The sequence below is a fragment of the Capra hircus genome, chromosome 7 (assembly GCF_001704415.2).
Source record: "Capra hircus breed San Clemente chromosome 7, ASM170441v1, whole genome shotgun sequence".
Taxonomy (NCBI): domain Eukaryota; kingdom Metazoa; phylum Chordata; class Mammalia; order Artiodactyla; family Bovidae; genus Capra; species Capra hircus.
The window spans coordinates 4,139,644-4,163,826 of record NC_030814.1 but is presented as its reverse complement, the minus strand read 5'-3'; the positions used below and the strand labels follow the sequence as shown (position 1 = coordinate 4,163,826).

General features: G+C 43.9%; 1 protein-coding gene across 2 annotated transcripts in view; it reads right to left on the bottom strand.

Annotated features, from left to right (window-relative positions):
• The window catches only part of EFNA5 (ephrin A5), a 293,163-nt gene that overhangs the window by 43,413 nt on the left and 225,567 nt on the right, over positions 1-24,183 (bottom strand). For both annotated transcript variants that reach the window (XM_018049990.1, XM_018049989.1), the window contains exon 2: positions 10,498-10,790. In XM_018049990.1, coding sequence (XP_017905479.1) covers positions 10,498-10,790 — 293 coding nt within the window. The remainder of the gene's footprint in view (positions 1-10,497; positions 10,791-24,183) is intronic.

The window sequence follows — 24,183 nt, the reverse complement described above, 5'->3', positions numbered from 1 at the left end:
CCCCTACCCCCGGCTCTATTCTCGTAATGTAGCATTTCAAGTTCTTAAAAGAAACACAAATTATTTTGTTTTTGAGCTTCTTATCTGAGTGTCGCAGTCTTCGAAAAATTCAAGCAATGAGAAGAATTCTTATGAGCCTCCTGCTTCTTATGGCTGATCCCGTGAATTGCCATCAAGCCCCAATTATTCAAGAGCTTTTAAGGCTCCCTCTGCGAACTTTAAGAATGGTCCCAAAGTCAAAATCTATTAAGCAGTGATGTCTGCCCCAGTTTCCTTTTTCACCAACCCAGCACCAATTTCTCTGATTCTCTTTAACAGGATCTCACCCTTCAGTCATTTAAGGGGGCATACGTTTCTTTTTTAAATTCTCCCCACTTAATCAAATGACACTGCCAAGAATTTTAAAAATAATAAAGTGCTGTTAAATATCCTTTGTTGCTATTAATTGTCTCCTGCACCCTGGGTTTCACTCAGACCAGGTAAAACAAGCCGGGGGAAGGCTCCACGCTCCAGCCACATGTGAGTGGACACGCGGACACCTAGCATTCTTGCTTGTTCAGAAGGTTAACCCGGCAACAAACTACCATTTTCATAAGAGAAACATAATTAAATCAGAAGAATATCCGGAAGTCTCTAAATATCCTGTTTTAGGTTCTTTATTTAACCTTCATTTAAGAGCCCTTGAAAGCCATTCAAGCTTTCCTAAAAGATGGCTAGGGACAACTTGAAACACATCCAATTCTCTAAACTCATTCCTTAAGTAAAAAGGTGCATTCTTGCAGGTTCACTGAAGACCTCTGGAAGTATACAAAAGGAATATAATGACTATCTTCAGACAGAAATCTGATAGAATCCCAGACACACTTCTAGTGTCTAAGTGGGGGAAAACTGTTTCATTTGTACATTAAAATTTTTTTTAAAATCTAAGAAAAAACCCTAAATTTTAGCAACTAAGATATACTCTGTATCTATATCTGAGCAATTACTATTTGATGTCTGTGCCATATTCATTATCTTCTACTTTAGAAAATATTAAAATTTGCCAATTCCCTAACACTACCCTTAACTTCCTTCCCTGTTAAAATAAATATGCCTCATGAATGCCATTATCTGAGTCTACAAAATTAAAAAAAAATTTTAGCAGATGAATTAGTATTTGACCATAGCCCTGGAAATTTGTTATAAGACCCTTGAATCTCAGCTGAAGTATGTGCTAGAACCTTTCATGCTAAAATAAGACCGGTAATCAAAAACATTTTTCCATAATAAAAGCAGAAGTGCACAGAGACACACTCTGCCACTGAAGCAAGGACCGAGTTGTTCACTTTAAGAAAGTGCTTTGGACTCACAGGTCACCCCCCATGCAAGAGCGAGACTGCAAAAGGCGAGAAGAGATTACCTCCTGCTTTGATACACGTGCCATTCTGACACTCTTCTGTTTCAGTGAGAACAACTCGGAGAAAAGGCAGATCCATGTGAACTGTCACGACCAAAATAATTCTTAATGTAGATTACTAAAGTAAGCTGCTGAAAAACCAGACCTCTGAAGAGGGATGAAGACTTCCTTAGGCACATGTAATCCTGGCGTAGTATTCCTTCACACTATAGAGCATGGACTTAAAATGTGAATTTTTACAAGGTATTTGTGAGGTTTTCTTTTATTAAACTAAAATGTCAAACAGGGCTATTCAGCTTGCTGTAACTTTTCAAAGGGTGCAAAATTTGTTGGACACTGATCAAAGCCATCCTTTTGGTAGTCAACTTGTCTTTAAAAAAATTTGTTTTAATTGAACCTTGGAAGTAAGATTGACTCCGATAATAAACTATTATTATACACCCATTTTACAGATGACAAAAGTGAGGCTTGGTGAGGTTAAGTTACCCAAAGTTACATAGCAATTAAGAATGCAGAAGCGGGATTTGAGCCCAAGGGTACATTCACTAGAGTCCATGCTATTCTGTGTTTTAAGCCATGATCCACCCTCTCCTTTGATGTAATATATCCCCCCCGCTTTGATATAATCCCCAGCATATGAACAAAACAACTTACTAAGAAACTAGGGAACTGCTGCAGTGGCTGCAGCGAAACCTGATGCTTCTAATTTATCTCCTTTTCTCAAACAATAGCATCTAAGACAGAATTTAATTGCTTTTTTGTTCCGTTTTGTTTACTGTTGCAGTATTTATTTGTTAAACAATGATCAACACTTCTATGTGCTACTTTCTACTATTTTTGACTTAAAATATACAGGTTTAAATCAATATTATGGTTCCACAGATTTTCCACATTATGGAGAGCTTGCCTGATTTTAGAAACACTTGTGGAAGAAACAGCACTCTAAGTTCCAAACAGCTCACCTGTAAATAAGCCTCTGGAACATTTCCAGTTGGCAAGTGAAGCGCTTTCTCTATGTTGGTATTCTCTGGATTGCCTGAATATTGCTACACCTCGTAAAGGACAGTCTGTAACTAACCTGTACAATCAAATGATTTCTGAAACTTATCTTGATCATCTCAATCAGATATCTCTTCAGAATTTAGGTTTCTTTTTTTTTTTGGTCAGTTAAAAAAAACTGTATAGTACATATTAAAATTACTTCACAGCTTAAGACTATAAACTTTTAATTAAAGAACATAAAGCAGAGAACTAGCAGTTAACCACATGCATTCAAGTATGGATTTAAGAATGGTGCTCATAATAACATAAAGAGTTCTCATGATTTTCTTTCTAATTAATATATATATATATATACCAAAAAGACCAGAGCAGACAGCTTCAGCTCCATGAAAGTTCTTTTCATTGATGAGATTTTCCATACTTCTGGAAATTGATGAGCTCCATACTTCTATCACCGTTATCAGTTATAAAGGGGTAAAACTAAAGCACCACGTGTATTCAAGTTTACTTGCCAAGAAGCTTAGTAAGAGTGTTGCCTAATAATGTCTCAGAAACTTCTGGTTTCCATCTGAGTGCTTTGACTATCCACTGTCTTTACTGCATGTATCTTCTTTTGAAGGAGATCAGCTATACCTTAGATATGGCAAACGCTAGAATTCTCTGCCTTTTTAGTATCATTTTTAAAAAGTGGTATCTATTTTCCTTATTGTAGGTCTCTCACTGACTTCCCTCATAGCTCAGTTGGTAAAGAATCTACCTGCAATGCAAGAGACCCGGGTTTGATTCCTGGGCTGGGAAGATCCCCTGGAGGAGGAAATGGCAACCCTCTCCAGTATTCTCGCCTGGAGAATCCCGTGGACCGAGGAGGCTGGTGGGCTGCAGTCCATGTGGTCACCAAGAGTCGGACACGGCTGAGCGATTGAGAACAACAACAACAAACTAAGTGAGAGCGAGGGAGGTGGCTGCCAGGTGGACGGGCGCCTCCGGCAGGAGGGCATAGAGGCCCACAGCCCTGAGGTCAGGGCGCTGGACAGGGAGAGGAGCGGGGCGGCCGGAGCAAGACAGCACGCAGAGCCGGCAGCAGGAGGACTCCCAGACGCCGCAGTGCGAGTGGACGCGCCTCGGAGGACCTCGGGTGCCAGGTTTGGACTTTGGACTTTGTCTTGGCCAGACAGGAAGTCACTGGAGCGCTTTAACAGTGCAGTGATGCGGCGTGTGTGTGCGTGTGTGTGTGTATAATAGCACAGTGATGCGGCGTGTGTGTGTGTGTGTGTGTGCCAGTGCAGTGATGTAGCGTGCGTGTGTGTGCACCAGTGCAATGATGTGGTGTGTGTGTGTGTGTATAATAGCACAGTGATGTGGTGTGTGTGACTGTGTGTATAATAGTGCAGTGTGTGGTGTGTGTGTGTATAATAGCACAGTGATGCGGCGTGTGTGTGCGTGTGTGTGTGCACCAGTGCAATGATGTGGTGTGTGTGTGTGTGTGTGTATAATAGCACAGTGATGTGGTGTGTGTGTGTGACTGTGTGTATAATAGTGCAGTGTGTGGCGTGTGTGTGTATAATAGTATAGTGATGTGGCGTGTGTGTGTGTGTGTATAAGAGCACAGTGATGCGGCGTGTGTGTGTGTGTTTATAATAGTATAGTGATGTGGCGTGTGTGTGTGTGTGTGTATAATAGTGCAGTGATGTGGCGGGTGTGTGTGTGTATGTGTGTGTATCAGTGCAGTGATGTAGCGTGCGTGTGTGTGTGCACCAGTGCAGTGATGTGGTGTGTGTGTGTGTGTATAATAGCACAGTGATGCGGCGTTTGTGTGTGTGTATAACAGTATAGTGATGCGGCGTGTGTGTGTGTATAATAGTATAGTGATACGGCGTGTGTGTGTGTGTGTATAACAGTATAGTGATGTGGCGTGTGTGTGTGTATAATAGTATAGTGATACGGCGTGTGTGTGTGTGTGTATAACAGTATAGTGATGTGGCGTGTGTGTGTGTATAATAGTATAGTGATGTGGCGTGTGTGTGTGTGTGTGTATAATAGTGCAGTGATGTGGCGTGTGTGTGTGTATAACAGTATAGTGATGCGGTGTGTGTGTGTGTGTATAATAGTATAGTGATGTGGCGTGTGTGTGTGTGTGTGTGTATAATAGTGCAGTGATGTGGCGGGTGTGTGTGTGTATAATAGCACAGTGATGTGGTGTGTGTGTGTGTGTGCACCAGTGCAGTGATGTGGTGTGTGTGTGTGTGTATAATAGTATAGTGATGTGGCGTGTGTGTGTGTACAATAGCATAGTGATGTGGCGGGTGTGTGTGTGTGTATAATAGTGCAGTGATGTGGTGTGCATGTGTGTATGTATAATAGCACAGTGATGTGGTGTGTGTGTGTGTGTATAATAGCACAGTGATGCGGCGTGTGTGTGTGTGTGTATAACAGTATAGTGATGTGGCGTGTGTGTGTGTATAATAGTATAGTGATGTGGCGTGTGTGTGTGTGTGTGTGTATAATAGTGCAGTGATGTGGCGTGTGTGTGTGTGTATAATAGCACAGTGATGCGGCGTGTGTGTGTGTATAACAGTATAGTGATGTGGCGTGTGTGTGTGTGTATAATAGTATAGTGATGTGGCGTGTGTGTGTGTGTGTATAACAGTATAGTGATGTGGCGTGTGTGTGTGTGTATAATAGCACAGTGATGCGGGGTGTGTGTGTGTGTGTGTATAATAGTGCAGTGATGTGGTGTGCGTGTGTATGTATAATAGCACAGTGATGTGGTGTGTGTGTGTGTGTATAATAGTATAGTGATGTGGCATGTGGCGTGCGTGTGTGTGTGTGTATAATAGCACAGTGATGTGGTGTGTGTGTGTGTGTGCACCAGTGCAGTGATGTGGTGTGTGTGTGTGTATAATAGCACAGTGATGCGGTGTGTGTGTGTGTGTATAATAGTATACTGATGTGGCGTGTGTGTGTGTGTGTACAATAGCATAGTGATGTGGCGGGTGTGTGTGTGTGTGTATAATAGTGCAGTGATGTGGTGTGCATGTGTGTATGTATAATAGCACAGTGATGTGGTGTGTGTGTGTGTATAATAGCACAGTGATGTGGCATGTGTGTGTGTGTATAATAGTACAGTGATGTGGCACGTGTGTGTGTGTGTGTGTATAATAGCACAGTGATGTGGTGTGTGTGTGTGTATAATAGTATAGTGATGTGGCAGGTGTGTGTGTGTGTGTAATAGTACAGTGATGTGGCGGGTGTGTGTGTGTATAATAGCACAGTAATGTGGCGGGTGTGTGTGTGTATAATAGTGCAGTGATGTGGCGGGGGTGTGTGTGTGTGTGTGGTGTAAACAGACAGGAGCCTGCCGCACTAGTCAAGACCACACACCACGGGGCTCGGTTGGGTAGCTGAGGCAGAGCTGGTTCGGTGATTCTAGTACACGGTTCCACTCCTTTCCCCTAAAAATATCTCTTTCACTAGCATTTACTGAACACCTACTAAGTAAGGCTTTGCGCTAGGCCATTTTACCAATGTTAAGTCCACCCTAGTACATGGACCCTATGATATATTAACTCTCCAAGGAAGTTTTCATCAAGCCTCTTGATGAAAGTGAAAGAGGAGAGTGAAAAACCTGGCTTAAAACTCAACATTCAGAAAACGAAGGTCATGGCATCTGGTCCCATCACTTCATGGGGAATAGATGGGGAAACAGTGGAAACAGTGGCTAACTTTATTTTGGGGGGCTCCAGAATTCCTGCAGATGGTGACTGCAGCCATGAAATTCATGAAATTAAAAGATGCTTGCTCCTTGAGGAAAAGTTATGACCAACTTAGACAGCATATTAAAAACAAAGACGTCACTTTGCCAACAAAGATCCGTCTACGCAAAGCTATGGTTTTTCCAGTCATCATGGATGGATGTGAGAGTCAGAGTATAAAGAAAGGTGAGTGCCAAAGAATTGATGCTTTTGAACTGTGGTGTTGAAGGAGACTCTTGAGAGTCCCTTGGACTGCAAGGAGATCCAACCAGTCCATTCTAAAGGCAATCAGTCCTGAATATTCATTGGAAGGACTGATGTTGAATGTGAAACTCCAATACTTTGGCCACCTGATGCAAAGAACTGACTCATTGGAAAAGACTCTGATTCCAGGAAAAGATTGAAGGCGGGAGGAGAAAGGGATGACAGAGGATGAGATAGTTGAATGGCATCACCAACTCAGTGGACATGAGTTTGAGTAAACTCTGGGAGTCGGTGATAGACAGGGAGGCCTGGCATGCTGTGGTCCATGGAGTCACAGAGAGTTGGACACAACTGAGCGGCTGAACTGAACTGAAGGAAGTTTAAATCATGTATCACAGGCTCATTATTTTACAGATGTGGAATTCAAAATCCAGAGAGATTAGATGATTTACCCAAGATCATATACCTAGTTAGGTCAAGACAAGGATTCAGTACTCAGTTTTCCTCGCTTTATCAAAGAGGACATTCAAAATCAGCGGTTGTATTGACTTATGAAATAACCTACAGTGCCCTTATTTATTCCCCTTGCCTGGTCTGATTTAAAAATAGCCACACAAAACTTCTTTCAGACATGTCCCCATGGTTATTGCTTATGAGAATCATTTCTAAAGGGAGTGTTTTTGAAGTTTCTAAAATAACTCTTTGCCTTAGGAAGTCTATATAAAAGACTACTGCCATCACCTGTTGACGGGCAGTTCTGCAAATCTGTAGATAAACTGATGGAAAAAACACTGACCTTCTCTATTCTAATGTGTCAAACTCTTACCGTAGATTAAAAACAGTAATTGTCCAATTGAGAAGACAGGCTTGGTTTGCCTGGCCAGTTATTGGCGATTCCAACAACTTAGTGTAGACTGCCCGTTCCCATGGAAAGGAGGCCGAGGTGCAGTTGTTCTTGGGACAAATAAAGGACCCAGACCCGTGAAGGATATTTTTATTTTTAACATAAACAGGAAACCCCATGAGCTATTTCCAACTACAGTATTTTCTTAATTTTGTATAACTTAGAGAAACTAAGAAGAAAATAAAGCAGAACTTGATAAGAGCACTCCGATTGGTGTCCCGAATCGAAGTCGTGTGGTCGATTTCCTGTTATGAAATATTCCTCTCCCCCTGCCCTCGCCCCAGTCCAAACCTGACCTGAATCTTGGGCCTCTGCACTTGCCACTGAGCTTGAGCCTTCCTCCAGCATCCTGAGCAGGACTGCCAAAATGCTGTATAGCTTGCATTTTTCTTTTGGAAAACTTGGAAGGGATTTTCAGGCCTTGAGGAGCTGAAATATGCCCCCAGCCTAGTAAGGACATTTTATAAAATGACAAGCGGGCAGTCAGACTGGCTCCTGAGATCAGCAGTTAGAGCCCCTTGTAAGGTAATAAGTGTGAAAAGAGCCGTTTCCCAATCATCATGTTCATTCCACGCATATTAGGAGAGAGGAAAATTCAACCGAGGGCCTGCCCTCCCCTAAGAATCCTTTAGTTTAATTACGACCACAGTATATGAAACATTTGCAAGACATCCACTCTCAGCAGTGAAAGGAAGACAGGAAACCCTTTTCTACTAAAAAGACAGGGAAGGAAGCACTTCTGGTTCTAAAACCTGGTTGAAAATTCAATTTAACCAACGACCAGACCACTGCACCTCTTGTAAATGAACATCTTTTTGCTGCTAATTCTGTGCTATTTTACCTTTCATTTAAAAAAAAAGTAATTCAGGTTAAACTCAGCCGAACAGCAAAGAAGCTCTTGATATTTTGAAGCATTTTGAACAATTACTTTGACAGGAGCCCTTGACAGTTAAATGACTCTGTTAAATGAATGTTATAGAAGACACATAATGATTTTTAGTGAAATATTGAATTTAACCACAAATGAGGAAAAACCAGTCATAAGCACCATGGGTGTATTTGAATAATAACATCTTGCTTATGAACCTCAGTGGATTCTGTAATTTCTAATAATCATGCAATCAACCATTTAGCTGTTGAGTATGTCTCCCATCTTAGCGTTCTCTATTCATTTTTGCTTTTTGCTTTTGCAGTTGTTGGCTAATCTAAGCAACCATATGAAAATTTTGAAACTGGCATTAGCTCCCTTTTGCATCAGCATGATATTTTAAAGTTGGGCGATTAATGAGTTGCTGTCCCACAACTGAAGTCTTCCTTTTTCCTCTTTCTCATTTGCTGAATGAGATTCTTTCACAAAGTGAAAAAATCAGCAAGAGGCGAGAGCCCGCGGCCTGAGAGCGTGTGGATCCACTGTGTGCTAGCGTTTCCTCCATCTGTGGGACTCAATATTCCTTTTCTTATTTTATGGGTTGAATGTGAGATAACGATCAAGACTTTTACATGTTTCCTCATGACTAACGACTGAAGTATGTACTGAAATAATAAAACTGGTACTGTTCAATTTCCTCTTTAAATTCAACTCCAATATAAGTGAGAGTGCCCTTGTGAGGGGGAAATCCGGCTTATTAGAAAACTCTGTTTTCTGGAGAAGAGGAGCTAGAAATCCTTGTAGACTTCAAAAGTGTGGGTGAGGCGCTGGTTGCGGGGGAGGACACTGGGGTTGAAGCAGTGAGTCAGAAAACCAGGAACATTTTGTTCTTTATCTCGTCTGCAGTGACAAGCAGCTCAGCACGTGGGGAGGCCCTGCCTGGCTCAGCACTTCCTGATCATTCCAAGCAGGTGAGGTCCTGCCTCCCCTGGTTCCCACGGCTCCCGGCAACTCACCGGCCTTCAGCTCTTGCTCATTTCCACTTTCACTGCCGGCTTACACGTCTGCTCCCCCATGAGACGGTCGCTCTTTGAGGACAGAGTGTCTTTTCATTTTGCACCCCACCCCCTCACCACCAAATTTCTGAGCCATGATAAAGCTGGTCAGCACACGTCCTTTAGACCAAAGTACCCTAAACATTTATTATCTTCAGCCGACAGAACACTTGGGAAAGCCCGGATGGCTTAAATATCTGATCTGCCTGCAGTGCGGGAGACCTGGGTTCAATCCCTGGGTTGGGAAGATCCCCTGGAGAAGGGAATAGCTACCCACTCCAGTATTCCAGCCTGGAGAATGCCATGGACTGCATAGTCCATGGGGTCCCAAAGTGTTGGACACGACTGAGCGACTTGCACGAAATATCTGATACTAGTTAAAGGCAAGTCCAGGCACCCAGCAAGATGCCTGACTTAGGTATTCCTACAACCCTGCTAACTCAAGTATGGTTCATGGACCGAAGCAGCATCACCGGCAGCTTTCCAAACACCCCATCACACGTCCCACCAAAGACCCCCTGAATCAGAATCTGCCTGATGGCAAGATTCCGAGGCGACCTGTGCACAGTGAAGCTTGAGAAGTGTCACTAAGACCAGCATGTAGCCTGGAGACGCAACGGTGTGTGGGATGGCGGACAATACAAGGCCATAGCCACGTGATTAATACAGGTCTGTGGGGAAAGTTTTAGAACTCTCTCAGGACAGAGTCTCTCAATGCTCACAGGTGGGAAACTCACTTAATACCAGCTCCCTGGGAACCCTTTCTAGACACTTCTTCACGCTCTTTCCTGTTTAAAGACACAGCTGCTCTTAATAATTGTCTTTTCTCCTTGGTGCAAAGAGAGTATTTATCGTCAGTGTGCCGACATGTGCAGGAGCTTTGGCTTCCTCCCTGAACATGTGGATGAGTGAAAGGATATTGCTGACACCTGAATAAGAAATCCGATGACTTCAAGCTATGTAAATTTAATTATTTCCTTTAATTTTTCTTTCAGGAATCTCTTTTTCTTTTCCTGAGCTTTGGGGAAGTCCTAGCAATTTTCATTTAAAAGAAACACAAGTCAGCAGTGGTTCGCTGAACAGGCTGACACACAGTTTCATACAGGGAGAGGCGCTGTGTCTTTAATCTAATTTGTGCTCCCAATTTCCAGCTAATGTATCAAGGGATCCTGGTGTATGCATTTACAAGGAGACATCCGTAAGGCAGAGTCCAGCTCTCTGCAATTCTCTGAAACATGGCTTAAAAAAAAAAAAAAATTAGTCTGGCTTCGTGTAGCTGCCCCCTAACACACACACACAAATCGCTGTGTACTCACAGATGTAGAAGTATTCCCGGCCTGGTCTGAATTCGAATCCTAGAGAAAAGGGTGTGAAGAGCTGGAACTTCTCGGAGAACTTGAGCGGTCCGTTTGGAGAGTGAGGCCGGTTACACTCCCACCTCTTGAACCCTTTGGACGTGTGGTCGCAGGCACTGTAGCCGTCAAAGTTCACCATGTAGAGGACATAGCGCTCCGTCTTCTCTTCCGGGACGGAGTCCTCGTAGTGGGGGCAGAAGACGTCCAGGTAGTCGTTGATGCAGACGTCGATGTGGTAGTCGCCCCTCTGGAACCTGTGGGAGGAAGAGAGCCATGAGGTTACTCAGGGAGGAGAGGCGCCTGCTGGGAGTCGGCGGGGAAGGCTTTAATCATGCTCAGGCTAAAAAGATTTATTGCAGCAAGTGTTTACTTGGGGCCGCATGACTTGAGGAAGAATTGATGCTTTTGAACTGTGGTGTTGGAGAAGACGCTTGAGACTCCCTTGGACTGCAAGGAGATCCAACCAGTCCATCCTAAAGGAGATCAGTCCTGAATATTCATTGGAAGGACTGATGCTGAAGCTGGTCACCTGATGGGAAGAACTGACTTATTGGAAAAGACCCTGATGCTGGGAAAGATTGAAGGCAGGAGGAGAAGGGGATGACAGAGGATGAGATGGCTGGATGGCATCACCAACTCAATGGACATGAGTCTGGGTGAACTCCGGGAGTTGGTGATGGACAGGGAGGCCTGGCATGCTGCAGTCCATGGGGTTGCAAAGAGTCAGACACGACTGAGTGACTGAACTGAACTGAACTGATGATTTGAGGCATGGTTTGACACGTTGCTGTTCCAAATCTTAAATAACAGCAAGCCATTCTCCAGAGGAATTGCACTGTATTTATTCCAAATACCTTGCCAATGGAGCGCCTCACTTTCACTTTAACTAGTAAACGTGCTGATGGACTGTTTTCCTTTCACTGGTAAAATCATATCTACATTGAAGCAAACTTTTTGTATTTCTAAAGCAGTGTTTCATTTAATAAATGTTTTTGAATAATTTAAAGAATAAATGGTGTTTGTTATAATTGAGAGCCTTCATTTCCTATGCAAAATGTGGAAAATGAGAGGGATAAAATTGAGAGAATTAGAATCATAAAGTTTAAAAGTTGAAAATTAAATTCCTAGAACACTTCCACTTCAGAGGCAAATTAAACCCAGAGGCATAATGATGAAGCAATGAGCCCCTGAATTAGACCCAGAATGGAGACTCTGGATCCGAATTAGGTGTCTCTCTTGGAAAATCTGCTTTGTCACAAACTTGTTTTAGCCACTCTCTGTTTTGATGCCCTGCTCCTTTCCCTATTAAGTTGAAGCCACCTAAGTCAAATGACTTTCCCCCTTATTTCTTTCAATTTCATAGGCTGTGTTCTAAATGGGCTGGACCGAGAAGCAGGGAAAAGAACAAGTCAAATGCAAAGAGCAAAACCACAGCCACCCCATCCTGAAAGAGTTAAATATATGCACACACACACATCACTGCACACACCCCCGTGTCTGTTTCAATTCTTATCTTAGAAAAGTTTTGCTTATTCGTTTTAAATAAGCTGCCTTTCCCCATCAACTGAACAGCTTTTCCCAGGACCCAGAGGTGTGTGAAACAGGAGTTGTTATGTACACAACTTTCTAAAATCAGGGTGGAAAAGGCCACAAAACCCCCTTGTTTCTAGCTAGTGAGGAAATTCTTCTCTGAGCCCTTAGGAGGGTCATGATAAAACTACATTACTGCTGAAATACAGCGCCCATAAAGTCATATAATCTTCACGTCAGTCTCAGGGAGAACACTTCCCAGTGATGGTGAGCTAGTCTCTTCCATTTTCGGACATCGCTAGATGTTAGCAAGTTTCTCCTTATATTAAGCATAAATCTCCCTCTGTGTGATTTCCATCCAGTGGTCCTACTTCTGCTGCCTGAGATTGCAAAGAGCAAATCTCATTCCTCTTTCGCCAGGTAGTCCATAAACCACTCGGAGACGTCAGCTGTGTCTCTGTACCCTCCTTTCTCCAGACTTGAAAATCCTTTGTTCATTTCTGATAGAATTTTCTTCTCCTCATTATTCTAGCATTTCGACGCTCTTCACGGCTTTTAGCTTGCCAGTATTCTCCTTAAAATGTGGCACCCAAACATATTGAGGACCTCTGACGGGTTGTTGTGAATGCTGGTACCTTTGCTCTGGACGCTAAACATTCATCGACAAAGTCGAGATTCCCTTCTGAAACACACTGCTAACAGTGGTAGAGCTACTTATTTTGAGTGAGTAGAACAGGATTTAAGGACTTGATCCGCTGCTGACTGAGCAGGAGCGTCGTAAGCCATCCTGAGCCTCAGTTTCCTCATGTGTTAAGCAGAATCCACCTTGCTGACCTCACACGCCTGCTTCAGACCTCGGATGAGGAAATGTATGAAAAGTACGTGTGAATAAAAGGCATCATTACTATTAACAGGATAAAGTGGGTAGATAACAAAGTACTGCTTTTTAAACAGTGGCAGCACATGAAGCAGAAATAAAAATAATCCCCAGGTTTCCCTTTTCAAAAATCCCGGAGAAAGGATGTCATGTAAAAATCCTAAATTCTGTCCTCAAATATCAAATGGTCCTCAGAAACTCCCCTTGCTCAATGCTCTTGAAAAGCAGCATGTGGATGTATGCAAGAGAAATAAGGGAAGGTGGCCAGATCACTTTTCCGTGAGGGGGTCTCAAGGTACATAACCATTTGTAAAAACTAAGAAGTATTTATTTCTTTATATTTACAGTGATCGCGAAGCCAGGTTTACTTTTTTCTTCATTACCGGCAGACAACGATTTGTCAAGACGCAAGGACAGCCTGTGCTGCTTTTAAAAGGTTTTTGAACATCAAGGTAACATCACTGCCAAAGTACAAAGAGAAGACACTGCAGCGTTCAGATAAAAGGGTCTGCGCCGTCAATCACCTGCACTCAGAGCAGGCTGACGGTTCTGGCTCAGAGCCAGACAAGAACCGCAGCAGAAGGCAATGCCCAGATGCACTTTACATTATTATATTATTATTATAGATTTTAAAGACATTGCAGGGGGAAGTTGTTCCGTTCCCCAAGCCGTGTCACTCATCTTAGCTTCTACTAGCCCTCGACCCGGCTTAGAAAAGGAAAAACGCTGTCACCGCCCGCACCGATTCTGTGACTCCGTTATTCTACAAATTGGCAGGTTTTCTTGTGCCTCAAATTTAGCTACCCTTTTCTAACCTTTATCCTTGTTAATTCTGCTATAATTCTGATAAACAAACCATGAGACTGAACACCCACTTTACACTGGGTTGACCAGTTATCCTTTTCTGGAGACAATTTACTTTGTGTGGGGTGTTAAGTGAATCACTCTGGAGCCAGTTTTATTTTTTCTTACCTATTTTTTCAAGATGTTTATTTCCTTGTTTTATTATTTTTTTTTGAAATTTAAGTATTTTAGTTTTATGGCCACATAGCATATGGAGTCTCAGTTCTCCCACAAGGAATCGAATCTGCACCCCATCGTTGGAAGCACAGAGTCTTAACCACTGGATCATCAGGGAAGTCCCTGGAGCTGGTTTTTAAATATGAGATTATCTCAGCAGTTAGTATGGATATCCTTCTATGCATATGACAAAGAAATGATTATGATTTACCAAAGAATCAACCTACACTTCTGTTTCACAAATTCAATTTGCATAAATTAGTTTACTAATGTAAATTTCAAAGAATGGACATTGTGAACATAAAAATAATGACAAAATGGAACTCATAAAAGGCATCTGTATGATGTAGCTAAGTACAAAACAAAGAAAGGCTGAGAGTTAGTCTAATACTTTCCCAAATTATGCTCTTCAACTACAAAGTGGCACTGAATCATTCTTTCCTGGCCTTACCATGAGGAAGCACACGTGTATGGCTAATATTATTGAGTGGTTATTATACTGCATTCATTGTCTCAGTGCAATCTCTATCACAATCGCACAGAATAGACACAGCTAGCGCCCTGAGTCAGAGATGAGGAAACCGAGATTAAGAACTCAAGCAGCATGCCTAATGTCACAGGAACAAACAGGCGGAGGCAGAATCCAAACCCAGGCAGTCTGACCTCAGAACTGAGATTTGATTGCAAAAGTCAAGTTCTCGGGTCTTCTCTAAATGTTGCCAGAGGAATGATTCTCGCTCTTCACGGGGTTTCAGTTCTCTCCTTTATTCACTGATGCAACAAACATTTGTCGTGTCCAGAATCTGCTAGACTATGGCTTTACATATGTTGCCACGTGAAATCCTTATTGGGTAGTTACAATTAGTTTCATTACACCAACAAGAAAATGACATTCAGAGAAGCTGTTATCCACTTTGTTGTTCAGTCCCTCAGTCGTGTCCAACTCTTTGTGACCCCATGGACTGCAGCACGCCAGGCCTCCCTGTCCATCACCAAGTCCCAGAGCTTGCTCAAACTCATGTCCATTAATTCGGTGATACCATCCAACCATCTCACCCTCTGTCGTCCCCTTCTCCTCCTGCCTTGAATCTTTCCCAGTATCAGGGTCTTTTCAAATGAGTCAGTTCTTCGCACCAGGTGGCCAAAGTATTGGAGTTTCAGCTTCAACATTAGTCCTTCCAATGAACACCCAGAACTGATCTCCTTTAGGATGGACTGGTTGGATCTCCTTGCAGTCCAAGGGACTCTCAAGAGTCTTCTCCAGCACCACAGTTCAAAAGCACCAATTCTTCAGTGCTCAGCTTTCTTCACAGTCCAACTCTCACATCCATACATGACCACTGGAAAAACCATAGCCTTGACTAGACGGACCTTTGTTGGCAAAGTAATGTCTCTGCTTTTGAATATGCTGTCTAGGTTGGTCATAACTTTTCTTCCAAGGAGTAAGCGTCTTTTAATTTCATGGCTGCAGTCACCATCTGCAGTGATTTTGGAGCCCCCCAAAATAAAGTCTGATACTGTTTCCACTGTTTCCCCATCTATTTCCCATGAAGTGATGGGACCAGATGCCATGATCTTCATTTTCTGAATGTTGAGCTTTAAGCCAACTTTTTCACTCTCCTCTTTAGCTAATGTTAAATGAGCAGAGTCACCTCTAGGAAGAATGATTACACATGCCAATATTTACAAATTTCATGGGAAGCCAACCACTGCTTGAACACATCTGTAAGTTTCTGGGACATTTTCTTATAAATGTCTCCTCTTTAACTGCTACTGCTGCTACTGCTAAGTCGCTTCAGTCGTGTCTGACTCTGTGCGACCCCATAGACAGCAGCCCACCAGGCTCCCCCGTCCCTGGGATTCTCCAGGCATGGACACTGGAGTGGGTTGCCATGTCATTCTCCAATGCATGAAAGTGAAAAGTGAAAGTGAAGTCGCTCAGTCGTGTTTGACTCTTCGCGACCCCATGGACTGCAACCCACCAGGCTCCTCCATCCATGGGATTTTCCAGGCAAGAGTACTGGAGTGGGGTGCCATTGCCTTCTCCTCTTTAACTTCTACTCTTTAATTCCATCCCTTGGACCTGTGGTTCTCTACCTCTCTGAAACCACTGCATGTTATGAATTGTTAAGAATTCCTGGCTGCATACAACAGGCCAACAGTAATTACAATACAATCCCTACTAAATTATCACAGTGGTTGGACTTCCCTGGTGGCTCAGACGGTAAAGCGTCTGTCTACAATGTGGGAGACCTGGGTTCGATCCCTGGGTCAGGAAGATCCCCTGGAGAAGGAAATGGCAACCCACTCCAGTACTATTGCCTGGAAAATCCCAAGGACAGAGGAGCCTGGTAGGCTGCAGCTCATGGGGTCGTGAAGAGTCGGACACGACTGAGCGACTTCACCTTTACCTTACAATGTAAAAGTATGCATGGTTGCCACCCTTAGAAAAGTGACTGTGTTTGAGTGAAATGATTACTGCTCTGGCTCTGATCTGATAACACAAGTCCCAGGTGCCGGGAGGCATCTCGTGGGCGTAGAGTTATGGCCCCTGTCCTCCACTGGGTTGCGTGGCTACTGAGGTCAATGTTCCGTGTAATACACAACAGCGTGTATATTTTGTTAGGACAAGAACACAGTGTACACGTTTGTCAAAATTTGGCAGTAGACTGGTTGAGAATGTCATCTATAGTGTGAAAGGATCATTTTAGTTAATGAAGAAGAATAAAATTCAGCATGGCAACTAATTCTTTGTAATCAATTCACCTACTAAAACGAATTATGCAATTCATGATTGTTTTGATGACCTAGAGGCTGCCTGGAGGGCTGGATAAAATATATATATATAGACAGTTTCGGGGCTACTAACAGCAAAAATGACAACGAAAGGTGGGCTCCGAGCTACAAAGTCTCTATGCAGACAAGTGTGTTTGTCTTCTTTTCCCTTCAGCGCTCACCTGACGGCATCTCACAGTAGATACAGTTTTTGTGATGCATTTAGGCTACTGAAGACATCTATCTCCTTATTTAACCTGTCTGGGGAATGGGAATCACAGCTTGAGCCTTGGAATTCAGATGAAATCAGGACCACAGAGGTGAAGTGAAGAGTTGACAGGCTGTCTTTTCTCTTAGTTATCAACAATGTACCACCAGGTTTCTGCTGAGAAAAGGACCCAAACACTGATGACCACAGTTAACCTGATCGGTGGGGCTCTGCTCCCAAATAAATAATTTCCAACGTGGGTCACTCTGCAGGGGACACCTGGTACCTGCCCACTCCAGGCCTTGACCTCCAGTGGACGTTCTCAGCTTACACTGACCTTGGTTCCTCTTGGCTCCGCCAAGGAGCCATCACCTAGCTTCCTGTCTCAGTGGGTGGTTTTGCACAGCCTTGCCCTTCCTCCCTCCTCTCCCACCATCTGCGCACGGGGCTGCCCTGGGCTCAGGCTGAAGGGAAGCGGCAGTGTCGCGGCCTCCAAGGTCCTCTCCAGCCACTTGCCCCTGCAGTTCTCCTGCTCTCATGCCATCCTCCTTTGCTAAAGCCCAAACGTACTTCATTTGCAGTAGCTGGGAAAGAAAGGGTGTGGGGCACATTTCAAATGTTCTAAATTGGCCTTTAGCATATGCTGCTGGCGCAGCAGAGAGCCTGCTTCCAGGGAAATATGTACCCAGGTATTTTATCAAGCAGTTCCCAAGTGAAGTTTCTTCACTCCATAAATAGAGAAACGGCGTTACTGAAAGGAGACAGGGTGGCCGTTAGAGGTTAGGAAGCTGTGAGGCACTTTCATCCCCATCTCGTGGAATGTTCTAAAGGACTCAGTGATGAAAATGTTATTTTTCATGAGCTGGATAGCTGATTATTACATTTTAAATGTATTTTAATCTGTCAAGGCGGTGATTGTTTTAATATTCCTATTTGAACCGGACTACAGTGTCACTTCTTTAATTACGGGGCAACTTAATATATTACATTCTGAAATTGAAATGTAAAAGAAGGCTACGATTTATGGTCAAAGATTAGGCAAATTTATCAGCTCAGGGTTCCTCCCAAATTTTAAACTAAATCTAGATTGACTGTGTCTTGACAGCACAGCCTTTCCATTCTATCATGGATTTAATTTGAGCATAAGATGTCTCTTTTTAACCAGAAGAATTTCTCATCTGTCCTGAAGGGCCTAATGGGCTCAGCAACAGACATGGGGTTTGGTTTATAACTATGTTTTGGGAGGAGACGGGCAGGATGCGTTCTCTGTTGCATAACATGCCTTTTCCTGTCTCCTCCTGTTACTCCTTTCAGCACAGAATGCCAGCCTTATGGCTTTTAGATCCTAAAGCTGAAGACGTTCTTTTTTTGTTTTCCCGCAGAGGTTAAAGTGAGAGATATAAACAGCAAATCAGACTTGGGGTGGATAAATCATGTTCACATCACTGGGAGCTAAAGAAATTTGCTTTGCTGATTTTAAACGATCCTTCTCTCACACAGGCTGAAACGTGCCAGTCTTTCAAATGTATTGGTCACTGACCTTCATTTTTAGTTCTGAGATATCAGAGTCATAAACAGTTGTACCGATACCAGGCCGGTTGTTAAGGCTGAATGAGATACAGGACACGATGACGGAAATCCATCATTTCAGGCAGCCTAATCCCGCGCTTTCAGGCTCTAGAACACACCGAGAATGACGAAAATCCTCACAGGACTGAAGATTTACAAGTTACAAGAAGACCTCCTCAAGGATGAATTTCAGATATGTCTTCTACATATTCTTGTGCAGCTGAAAGGCTGTAGGCTACAGCACACACTCTCACTCAACGAAGCATACAATTCTGACAAAATATTTAGAACCCAGAGCCACCTCCTAGCTCTGCTATCCATTAACGAAAATTCCAGTGACGTTCTTACACATGCAAGCTGGAAGAAAAAAATAAATGTTTCAGTAATCACAAATTCTGCGGCATGAGAGCTTTGTCTTCAGTTCAGTAGCTGTTGGTGATACGAATAAGATGTAATTTTCTTGGCCAGATATTTAGAATTTATTAGTGGCTTAGTATACCAACCTGTCCCTTTTCTTCTCTGTGTGTGTGCTTTAAAAGCAAGTCATTTAAAAATCACTCAATTAACGCTAATTACTCATCTCAAATAGATGGACGGAAATCTCAATGCCTTGTGCTTGTCGCTTTTCTAGTACAAGTCACTTCGGGCTGAATGACTTTTTAAAATTGGAATCTCCCAGATGCAGTACCTGTTTCAAATACAAGGCCCACAAATGTTCTGTCCTCCAGCGTTTTAACTTGTTTGGGGTTTGTTTTATTAGCTTGACTGAGGAGCTCCAAAGGAAACAAAGCATTAAATTGGCAGAGCCTAAACAAGACCTTCTTTCAGGAAGGGACCCAGAGCTTTGGGTGACAGTCAAATTGCTTCCAAGCCCCCAAAGAGGCCTCGGGCTTGAAGTAAGAATGTGTTGACATCAACAGGCTAAATCAGCTAAAGAATGAAGCAGGCAGAGTCCCACAGACCTGATACATTGCTGCTGCTGCTGCTGCTGCTAAGTTGCTTCAGTCGTGTCCGACTCTGTGCGACCCCATAGACGGCAGCCCACCAGGCTCCCCAGTCCCTGGGATTCTCCAGGCAAGAACACTGGAGTGGGTTGCCATTTCCTTCTCCAATGCATGAAAGTGAAAAGTGAAAGTGAAGTCACTCAGTCGTGTGGGACTCTTAGCGACCCCATTGACTGCAGCCCACCAGGCTCCTCTGTCCATGGATTTTCCAGGCAAGAGTACTGGAGTGGGGTGCCATCGACACATTGCAGACCACTGCAAATGGTTTTCTAAAAGGGATTAAAATAAAATAAAGAATTATCATCTGGCAATCGATGTGTGACCTCACGGAGGTCACTTCCATCACCCAAAACGGGCTCCTTCTCGACTCCTTCTGGTCAGGAGCTTCCAGACCAAGCTGCCCTTCACATCCAAAGTTATCCAGAGTCTACGGGGTGTCTAGCACATGGAACAAAGCGGCTGCCACACACACCCAGATCCGAAAACAGATGCAGGAAGTCCATTACCAGGTTGTCCAGCCACCGTCCTGGGAGAACAAGGACCTAACAAACGGACTCTGTTCAGGGCATAAGGGGGGCGGAGAGTCAGTCAAACCATTAAGCTGCCTGCCAAGCGGCTCACACACATGCGGCCCTTTTTGCATCCTACAAGGATGGACTTACCCAGCCCAATTTCAGGTCCTTCCTAGTTTCAAAATTAAGAACAATAACCAAAGAGCCGCAGTTAATACCCTTACTACTAACCAGCTCAAATAATGATTTCATGGTCCTTGCCTATTGCTGTACAAGCAGTAAAGAAATATTTATAGTATTCCTTACCTACTGCTGTATAAGCAGAAAAATAAATATTTGTATTACAGCTTGATGATAACCTACTGGAATCATTACCATGGCCTGAGTTTTCAAAAAAACTGGGGTGGGATGTCCAAGATCTACATGGTGTGGAACTAATCTCTATTAGTTTATTATTAAATGAACAAACACAAGCTGGAAGAAAGAGAATACATGTTCTATGGCTTTTTTTAAATGTTTGATCGTCATTGGACCACGGTAAGCAAGAACCTTGCAAAGTTAGGGCACAACAGTGATACTAGTGCTTTATACAAAGCTTTAGGATGCAAAGCAGAAATTATTGCTGTTTCCATGCAAATCGGCACATGAGAAAGTAGCTATTGTCACTTGGTGTGGTTAGGACCTTGTTGGATACAAATCTGGAGAGACGGAAGTGATCTGGAGTGGTTAGGAAGTAGGTGGTAAGCAGTCACAGAGAATACTGAATTCATTCAAGGTAAATGCATAGCTGTAGGAAACAACACCAACAGCAATGCCAGCAGAGCACTGAGCCCCACCCACTCGATGGGCGTGAGTCTGAGTGAACTCGGGGAGCTGGTGCTGGACAGGGAGGCCTGGCGTGCTGCGGTCCAGGGGGCCTGTGCTGCGATTCATGGGGTTGCAGAGAGTCGGACACGACCGAGCGGCTGAGCTGAGCTGAGCACTGAGAGCACATCCCCAGGGCTATTGTGACGCCAGCTATTTTTACGGGGGCTTCCTTTCTTTACGTAGAGTGCTCCTGGAGTTTACTCATCTTTGTATCCCCAGCGCTCATCATGGTGTCTGTACACAGTGGTGACTTGAGGGACGTCCCAGACAGGAAATCGTAGCTGATGGACACTAGAAGCAGCACTTAAAAGCAGACAAAACTTTGCAAAGTGCCCAATAACCTCCTTCTGTGTTCTGGACCCCAGTATCAAACGCTGATAAGAGCCAAATAATACACAGACAAAGGTCAAGACCAGGAAACAAAATAACAGCCAAAGGCAGAAAGGAAAATGGTAATCAGGACTGTTGTTCAAGCAACGCTAGAGAATCACGCCCAGCCGGGTAGACAACTTCAGCACCTAAGGCAGAATGGAAGTTTCTCTCGTCATTAAGTCCTCTATTCAATTACCATTTATCGGGGTAATTAAACACTGGAAAGTGATGCCAGGCTAATTGTTAGATTATGATAATTACATGTCTTTGCTATGCTACAGCTGATCAAAATAAGATGTGGTCCCGTGCTCTTAGCTGGAGCTGCTCTGCGATCGTCACACTTGCAGGGCGCACAAGGCCATTTATTACTAATTCATTACAAATCAGGCGGAGAAGCTTATTATTTGTAATGCTTCTTTCTCTCCCCCACACAGAGTCTCCTGGAACAGGACTCCCCAAAGGTTAAGAATAAACTGCTGCCTCTCATTGGCCCATTTCCATCCCAATTACACAGCTGAGCAGCATTGGGTGCCTGTATTTGAGAGGGTTCATCAGCCGGCTTCACAAAATCCTACAAGTGCCTATCACATTGGCAGGAACACCCAAGGCTCCCTTTCAGCCGCTGCCAACCCCTGTGCTGCTCTGAGCCGTGTCCCAGCAACCACAAGCTGGCGATCCTGAGAATCTTTTGGTTACGAGGCTCCCTTCTGCTCAGGTCAGGCCTGGACCAGGCTGGGGTATGCCCAGGGTCTGCCCCAGTTCACGGGAGTCACAGGGACCAGAATGTGCCTCTGCTGTCCGGACACCCAGCCTTTGTTCCCCAGGCCAGGGTCACGAAAGGAAAGCAACTTTCTCATCACCTCAAAGCTGCCAAAGCGTAGCTCGAATCTTTGTAGAAAATCACTAGAACCAATCCCTTGTCCGTGAGCACTCCTGGGTGTTAGAAATCTCCTCTCCCACCCCTCCTCTCTCGGAAGGAGGGAAGGCAAACTGGCTCTCGGCTATTTCCGGGGACTTTTCAACGTTCCCCTGCGACCATCATCAGAATGTGCTCACATGGGGCACTGGCGGGTGGCGGAAACATCAAGTGTCAGGCCAAAAGTTGAACTACAAAATTCTCACGTCACGATGTGGTTCTCTTAGGTTTTTTTGTTTCCTCCTTTTACTTGGGCAGTATTACGGATTGCATGTTTGGGTCACCCTCCAATTTATATGTTGAAGCCTCAACCAGCCTGTGATTGTGTCTGTAGATAAACATGGAGGTAATTAAGATTAAATGAGGTCACAGGGGTGGGGCCTTAATCCAACAGGATTAGTGTTCTTCAAGAAGAGACGCCAAAAAATGCCCCCCACCCCTTACCCACCTCCATTCTCCTTTCCTGTGCCTCTGCAGGCCAGGAAGAGCACTCTTAGCAGAAGCTGACTCCACTAGACCTTCATCCAGGACTTCTGTCCTCCAGAATGATGAGAAAGTAAACTTCTATTCTTTAAGCCAACAAGTCCGTGGTATTTTGTCATGGAAGCCTGAGGAGACTAACACAGGCCGTTTGAAAGTTAATTAATGGTAGAGTTGGGCTGGGTGCTTTCGAATTACATCACTGCCAGGGACTCCAGAGACACGGAGACTTCCCGAATAACAACAAGAGAAGAGTGGCCAGGAAGAGAGGGAATAAGGGGGACCAGAGGGTGGAGGGAAGGCCTGGTGGCAGCCCACACCGCCCTGCACACAGAAGACACTCGACGTCCACCTGCTGTTCTGAGCAAGTGGCTGGTCTGAGGGGAGATGCCACATTATATTCCTGCGTAAGGATAGTTTCACCTCTGAAATTAACTCACGGCACCACGAAAATGACTGTATTATCACCCAGCAACTGTGTTATCTCACTGTTTCAGCAAGGCTTTCACCCGAAGATAGAATGAAGGGCGTTAGAGAAAAGTCACATACTCCATGTTACCCTTCCTCAACCCTGGAAATTAGAATATGCCACCGCCTTCCGAAAAAAATCAGATTAAGTGCATTGTGGGGACCAAACACACCGTGAGGTACCTTTGTTAATGCCAGAACGCATGAAGCTGTCATTTTACAAAGGCATTTCCTGGGGGCCTGTGGCTCAGGACTGGGGAGCTGGGGAACAAAGGTACTTCGGTTCATCACATAAAAATGGTTTTCTACTACTTAGTATTATTATTTCCTCCCCACACTCATTAAAAGCATATTCATTCATACAGCTGGATCCTCTATTTACTTTTATAGCCTGGACCACAGAAAGATATATGCAAGAATAATGCAATCATAAAAAATAAGAAACTAATTGCTCTATCCCAAGAAAACATAAGGGGGAGAAAGAAATAAACAATTCACCATTTATTTCTCAGAAATAAATCTAAGCACTTTAGGGGATTCTCAAGTGCTATAATACCCCTGCCTACTTAAATGCTTGTCTGTCTCAGTGACAGAGAATAGACTTGTGTTTTTCCCCTGCCCCCTCCATTTTAGCAAGCTCCACTTTCAAAGTGTCTACCTCGGAGAAGAGCTGCAGTTCAAAGCGAATGCACATGACCCTCCTCTTGAACTTTCAGAATTTTTGGTCCTGCTACAAGCTCTGAACGAGCCACTTGGGGAGATTGTGGGATTTCAGAGGGATGGTTAATGCCAAGACACAGAGATGATGAAATAAGAGCGTGATAAGGGGCCTGCCAGGCTGCATGACAACTCAGCACCGAGGGCCTTGAGAGGACGGGTCACAACTGGCTTTCTTCAGCACTCGACAGTACAAGCCCAGACCTCAGAGTTGCTTCCACGACCGCGTTAACATTGTATTCCTGTTCAGGTTCAACAGAGAGAAATGTTAACTACGACTGAGTCATTAACTCAATTCTGGTACGCTGGGTCAAAAAAATGACAAAGGCATG